At 38.2% G+C, this 6,915-nt stretch overlaps 2 protein-coding genes across 3 annotated transcripts; one reads left to right on the top strand and one right to left on the bottom strand.

Annotated features, from left to right (window-relative positions):
- Window positions 1-323: 323 nt before the first annotated feature.
- LOC107869976 (sodium/calcium exchanger NCL) lies at window positions 324-4,146 on the top strand. Of its 2 annotated transcripts, XM_016716341.2 has the most exons (10): window positions 324-562; window positions 641-773; window positions 1,290-1,493; window positions 1,709-1,890; window positions 2,014-2,156; window positions 2,304-2,547; window positions 2,657-2,808; window positions 2,938-3,175; window positions 3,394-3,717; window positions 3,812-4,146. In XM_016716341.2, exons 1-10 carry the CDS (start codon window positions 407-409, stop codon window positions 4,040-4,042), a joined length of 2,007 nt encoding a protein of 668 aa, XP_016571827.1. In that variant the 5' UTR covers window positions 324-406; the 3' UTR covers window positions 4,043-4,146. The 2 variants fall into 2 exon arrangements, with proteins under 2 accessions (XP_016571827.1, XP_016571826.1); XM_016716340.2 differs by having other exon boundaries at window positions 324-773.
- Window positions 4,147-4,229: 83 nt separating this feature from the next.
- LOC107871495 (putative disease resistance protein RGA1) lies at window positions 4,230-6,713 on the bottom strand. The gene has a single exon (XM_016718449.1). The coding sequence runs from the start codon at window positions 6,711-6,713 to the stop codon at window positions 4,230-4,232; it is 2,484 nt and encodes an 827-aa protein (XP_016573935.1).
- Between the last annotated feature and the right edge of the window lie 202 nt (window positions 6,714-6,915).

Here is a 6,915-nt window from a genome sequence, read left to right as displayed (position 1 = left end):
GTCAATATCTTAAGTAAGTAGCTTTTGTATAATTGTATACTTTTGTCAATATCTTCACTAAGTAGCTTTTGTATAATTGTACTTATTTGTTAATATCTTCACAAGTCTTCAATTTATTTTTTTGGGGGGTTTTCATCCGGTGTCCGGTACCTGCATCAACTAATCCGAATTCGCGCCGGGTAGGGCCCCATTCGGGGTAACTCTCCCAACAGAGTTTTCTCCATGTCCAGGGTCGAACCCCGACCTCTGGTTAAGGGTACAAGTCTTCAATTTTTTATTAATAGAAAATTGAAGATAGAACCTCTTAGGTTGATGTGGCCATGATGCATTATTCTACAACTTGATTTCACTAGTCAACTACTGTAAAAGTTTAAACTTGTACACTTTCATTTTTCTTTTCTCAAGAATGGCTGCTACATTTTCTTTCAGCTTCTACATCACAATCTTGATCTTGGTTTTATCCATTGTTGAAAGTAGAGTTCTTGAACATGAAGGTTCGAAAATTAGCAGTGAATGGATCTCAGATGGAGTTGGACACAGGTTCAAGAATCAGTCAAATGATGTATGTAATCATATATATGGTTTTTTTCCATGTGCAGAGAATGTTGGAGGGTACTTATTCATGATTGTTACATTCCAGTACTTGTTGATTCTTGGTGAGAAAGTACTAGCCATTGGAAGTAACAGGCTTTTTAGTATACTTGATACTGGTATTTTTGGTGCAAGTATCTTTCCAACACTTATAACTTGGCCAAGAATTGTTATGGCATTTGGTAGGTGTCTAATTTGTTTTTGTAGAATTTTGATCCATTCATGCTCTTGTCGTTAGCAAATCGTCTTGTATTTGTCCTTACCATTAGCAAGTTCCAACATGAAATGGGTAGATTCCACGCGTCAAAAGGAAAAAATGAGACTTTACATAGCGGCAGGGTAAATTTAGACCAAAAGTATGATTCTTTTTCGAATAGTGCAAGAGCAAATATGACCCTTTTCTCTTTTCCAGAGTACTATATCCAACACGAAATGGGTAGATTCCACGTGTCAGGCAAAAATGACACTTTACATGATGGCAGGGTAAATTTAGACCAGAAGTATGATTCCTTTTTCGAATAGCGCAAGAGCAAATATGACCCTTTTCTCTTTTCCAAAGTACTATATATCAAACATGAACTCTTCTTCATATACTGTCATCAAACAACTATGAACTAGTCCCCCCCACTCCCCTCATTTCTTTAAGCAAAGTGCCCAATGTCTATAGGAAAATGCTAACTAGCCTTTGATATTTTCAGCATCTGGACTATTGGTTAGCAGAGAGCAAGCTCAAGTATCTGTATCTTCTGCACTTGGTTCAAATGTTGGTTCCAGTGTCTTGAATCTTACTGTGCTGTGGGGCATATGTGTCATACTTGGGAGACAAAATATCTCAGGGAATTCAAACACAAAAACTAGTGCAGAATCCTCCTCTTCTACTTTGAAATTGGAGGACCTGAAGAGTAGGTTATTTTCCTTTTCATAATGTGGAGTTAAGCAAAAGAAAGATTTTAGCATCATGTAAGAATCATTACTAGGTCCTGACCTCTCTACTTCATCTGAGGTTTTGGTATGGACTGCGTACGCTTACCCTCCCCAGACTCCACCTTGTTGGAATACACTGGGTATGTTGTTGTATAAGAATCATTACTATTATCTCTTCTATTGGAACTTACAGGTAAAGGAGTCGTAACAAACAATCTCACTGGTTATATAGCTGGAATCATGTTTCTTTCGCTTGCGCCATTCACAATAATGCTATTTGGCGACATCATCAGTTCATCAGTAGGAAAGCGCATCACCATTCTCGTTGCTCTTATTGTATCAGTCACGTTTTTGCTGTCATACTTCGCGTATCAGGTGATCAACGAAATCTTGATTCACCTTGATTTGATGTTACATTTCTGCAAAAAGTGATAGAAGAAACAAAATAGGCATCCAATTGGTAATAATAATACCATGTTTGTGTTTCTGAACGTGTAGATGTGGAATCCATTGATTCAACAGAAGAGTTTACAGTATATTAAACACCAAAATCTGGTGCAAGAATTTGTGCAGCATATCCAAAGGCAAGCAAGAGGAAAACTCTTCAAAGGGGGCCATCCTGACATTAACGCGATTAAAAGGTAGTAAGATTTTTCGACACCCTTATAATGAGTTGCATGTACAAATGAAAACTTCAAAGTTAATACTATGATTCATTTAAAGTAGTAGCATTTTGGCCCATTTGATGCTAAATTAAGCAAGCAAGTCAAGATAACTTCATTTTGCAGATTATTTGCCAAAACAGACAAAGATAGGAGCCACTCAATAACAGTCACTGAACTACAAGAACTGGTAAAACAGCTTGAATCTGGCAAGGTTAAAGTGGACAGTGACTTTGCCCTGTCAACGCTATCAAGAATATTGGACAAGAATAGAGATGGAAGGATAAGCGAAGAAGAGTTCATCGAGGGATCCAAGAAGTTGATACAGGAAGCAAAGAACAATTCCAACTCGAAGAAATTTCTTGATGAGGCAAAAGTTCATCTCCTTTTTCTGTCTGACACTAGGGGCTAGTTTTGTAACCAAAAAGATCACTTTTAGTTGGTAAATTGATTTACTTTGCAACTGCGTATATATGCAGGTAGTTAAGGCATACACGGAGGGACAGCAACAAGAGATAGTTAAAATTGAGGAGCTCGTACCAAGAGTTTTGAAGCAAATTCAGAACCAAGTAATTGAATCCGAAGACCTTCTGAAAGATGATGGTAGCCCCAACATTGAATCCATTAAAAGGTATGCAATGTTCTCTCAAGTTTTGAACCATATTTTCAAAGAAGTCAGAATCTTGAACACCTCAAATGAGAACTTTCACAAGGATCAATATCTCATTAATCCTTATCATCTGATTGTGTTTTATTACAGGCTCTTCCGTAAGTTAGATGATGATCATAACAGTGATTTAACACCGTCAGAACTGGAGAAGCTAATGGGAAATGCCAAATTCAGAGAGGCACACCTGAATCAGAAAGCCTCTGTAGAGGAAATCATGAAGGATTTTGATCAAAATGATGATCACATGATCGATGAAAATGAGTTTCTCCGTGGTGTGACATATTGGCTACGTAATGCCAAACAAACTACCAAAGAACATCATGATAAGGTAAAATATATTCTAGCTAAATACTCCTACATGGTGTGTGATGTATGAACTAATACAGGCGGAGTTAAGATCCTGAGTTTGAGTTCTGAATTCTAGAAAAAGAAAGAAAATAATATTAAGCTATTGAATTCTGCCGAACCCTTTAGCAGAACTATCGCCCCGCCCCTGTATACTAGATATTTTGACAGATAATGTTTGTTGGAATTGATATTCTGCAGGTGGTGTGGGGAGAAGTCGACAAGTTCTTGGATGAAGCAGTAAGAGGAAACCATGGACTTTTCAACCACTCTTTGGTGTTAAAATGGGAATTCTGCAAGTCTCTGTTTCAAGTGATTTTGGGCGTTGCTATATTGACACTGTGTGCGGATCCAATCATGGACAACATTATACGACTGGCGCAGGCAATTGGAGTGCCTTCTTTCTTCCTATCATTTGTCATAGTACCTCTTGCTGTCAACGCAAGAACTGCAATAACAGCAATAACTTTATTATCTTCAGCAAACAAGCAAAGTTCCACGACTTCTTCTTTGACATTTTCCGAGGTCTACATCTCTCCTCTTCATTTTCTCGCGAAACCTCCAATGAAGTACTTGAATTTTTCTATTTCTGTTCTTTAATTTGTTGTTTTACAAGCAGATCTATGTGGGGGTGATCATGAACAACATTATGGGGATGTCAACTGTGTTAACTGTATTATATGGGAAGGACTTGAGATGGGAGTATTCAGCTGAAGTGTTGGTATCTATGGTGATCTGTGCTGTAATTGGCGCTTTTGCTTTCATCCGCACCACTTATCCACTTTGGATTTGTATTGTAGCTTTCTTGTTTTATCCTATAGCACTTGTACTTCTATATATTTTCCAATAGTTACAATCTAATTGTTTCTGTAATTATAATTAAAATTCTAGGCTCAAAGTTATTCTATTTGCAATATATAAGCAAGGAAATGAACAATGATACTTACATGACTATGCAAAATGAAACTACATTGAAACTCTTCTGGTAGTCACAGCTTTTAATTTGTTAATGTTGGACAAATCTTGCATCAGTGTCATTAGCATCCTCCACTTAGCAATGGACAGTCAATTATATGGACATTGACATTGTGGTTGTAGATTCCAGGAGGTATCGACGCCAAAGCAGGGCAATCCTCTACATACAGTCTCTGAAGTGAGGAGTAATTCTGCAGCCACTCTGGAAGCTCTACCAGGTTGGGACAATCGGCGATTCTGAAGTACTTTGATGTTGCAGGAGCGGTATCTTTTAGTTCCAATGGTAGAGTTACCAACTTAGGTAGCCCCATCAGAAGCAAAGATCGAAGACTCGAAAGGCCTGACATTCCCTCTCCGTCCATCAAATCAAGTTCTTCACAGTTCCAGATCCATAGCTTTTCAAGTGAAGTCAGATATCTAATACTGCTTGGAAGAGAACATAAACTTGGGCATTCATAGATACGCAAAACTCGAAGTGCAGTAAAATGCTGCACCAGTTCTGGCTGCAATTTTGGGAAACAACATTTGAAAAGAAGCAAAAATTGAAGAGAAGTGAAAGAATGTTGATTCTTGCACTTGATCCCTACCGATATCTGTTGTGTAGTCAAATACAAGGTCTTCAGGCTGATTAACTTTGCGAAGTCTCTCGGCAACTCCTTAAGCTGTTCACAGTTAATGAGGTTAAGAGTCTGCAGATTTACTAATTTGCTCATAGACCTTGGAAGAAACTTGATGTTACCACTGCCACTAAGGTTAAGGTATCTCAATTCCTTCAAGTGGCCTATCGAAGTCGGCAACTCCTCAAGATCTAGATTGCTCAAGACTAACATCCGAAGGCGTTTGAAATTTGACAATATTGTCTTGACAAAGAACTTGTTTACAGGTCCAACGTTAAAGGAATAAGAGAAAGACCTCAACTTTCGCAAGGGAAGCAAAAATTTGGGGAAGTGTTTCCCAGACATATCTTCTGCATGAAAAAATAAGTGGCGAACTCTTTCGGGAACCACGAAAGCATTGGGTTTCACATTTAAGCATTCTGCACCTGCCACTGACTGTGCAAGATCATGCACAAGACTGTGTATCTTACAAGCCAATATTTCTCCATCAAAGGCTTGTACCACATCTAGGAAGCAAAACCTTGATAGCAACTCATCAAAGTACTGATTACCGATATCTTCCAACTTGCTGTTTCTGTTTGAACTCTGTATAAATCCTTGAGCAATCCAGCGATTGATGAAGTCCTCCCTCGGAATTTCTTGACCTTTAGATAACATGGAGCAATAGGCAAAGCACTGTCTTAGATGTGATGGCATCTGTTCATAGCTCAATCTCAATATTGGTAAAATGTCAGATTCTTTCTGTTCAATTTCCCATATCTCATTATCTCTTATCTGCAACCATTCATTCTCGTCTGTTTTCGTGTACAACAACCTTCCCAAGGTTTTCACAGCCAAAGGCACTCCTCCACACTTTTTCACAATTTCTTTTCCTATTTCTACTAGATTAGGAAACATATTGTCCTGCCCTCCGAATGCACATTTCAGAAATAAAGATAAGCAGTCATCACTAGCAAGACCTTCCAAATAATAAGGTGGAACTGTTCCAGTAATCAAAGCAGCCATCTTACTGCGTGTAGTGACAACAATTTTACTACCGCTAGCACAATTCATCAGCAACTCCCTCAAATCCGTCCACTTGTGTTGATCTTCATTCCACACATCATCCAGCACAAGTAAATATCTTTTCAATCGTAAAACGTTGCCCAAACAGCCTTGTAATTGGTCCATATCTAGGTGGTCAAAACTCTCTCCTGTTGCCGACCTCAGAATTTTCTCAATTATCTTTCTCAGACTAAAATCTTCTGAAATACTAACCCACATTCTGAGGTCAAAATTCTGAACTACCCTATTATCGTTATAAACCAACTTAACAAGTGTGGTCTTTCCAAGTCCTCCAAGTCCAACAATAGGAATCACAGATATATTTTCCTCATTATGAGAATCTATCAGCTGTTTTACAATGTTCTCTTGATCAGCATCTCTACCAATGATATCCGAGGCCCTCACGGAGGAGTGTGTTTGTTCTCTACTTGTATTCTCAGCTGGAATTAGATAATTATGTTCCGTGAAGTGGAAACTTTTCCTATCATCTGCAATCTCATTCAGTAACTCCCTGATTTCTTTTACCCTTCTGCCAATCTTGAATCGATATATAATTGGATTTGAACTTGAAAAGAATCTTCTTACCTTCTTCCCAAAGCTTTTCTGGAAATGCATTTGCAGCAACAGCTGTGTCGATAAATCATCCATCAAATCATCGACATCATAAACAACATCTCTGAGCTTTTCCAGCCAATCTCTCACTTCATGGTTCTTTGCCTGCTTCTCATTTGCATCTAGAAGTACAGCTTTGATGGTGGATAATGTGCTTTGGAGTTTCCGTAGATCTGTCTTAACATTCCAAGCTAGACTGATCTCATATACAGCAATTGAAGAAACTTTAGCCAAAACTCGTTCAATGATATTGAACAAGAACGATTCCGCCATGGATGCTGAGAGCAGGATCTACATTCTCCAAGTCAACAGCTCTTTGAAAAGTCATACAGGTTTTGATAAAAGCATTGTAAACCACAAAAAATTAACTGAGACAACATTTATCTTTACTTTTGCAACTGTACATATAGGAAAATATGCCATAGTAAACAAAGGGTTGACTCAGAAATTTAGTATACCAGAAAGTGGTGCCATC

This window comes from Capsicum annuum, chromosome 5 (genome assembly GCF_002878395.1).
Source record: "Capsicum annuum cultivar UCD-10X-F1 chromosome 5, UCD10Xv1.1, whole genome shotgun sequence".
NCBI lineage: Eukaryota > Viridiplantae > Streptophyta > Magnoliopsida > Solanales > Solanaceae > Capsicum > Capsicum annuum.
The sequence above is the reverse complement of the archived record's forward strand: the minus strand, read 5'-3'. Positions and strand labels throughout refer to the sequence as shown.

Bases quoted from the DNA above. Each gene is read 5' to 3' on its own strand.
- LOC107869976 (XM_016716340.2), top strand. From the start codon at position 407: ATGGCTGCTACATTTTCTTTCAGCTTCTACATCACAATCTTGATCTTG. The intron at 1,494-1,708 runs GTAGGTTATTTT...TGGAACTTACAG, and splicing joins GAAATTGGAGGACCTGAAGA to GTAAAGGAGTCGTAACAAAC. The intron at 2,157-2,303 runs GTAGTAAGATTT...TTCATTTTGCAG, and splicing joins GACATTAACGCGATTAAAAG to ATTATTTGCCAAAACAGACA.
- LOC107871495 (XM_016718449.1), bottom strand. From the start codon at position 6,713: ATGGCGGAATCGTTCTTGTTCAATATCATTGAACGAGTTTTGGCTAAA.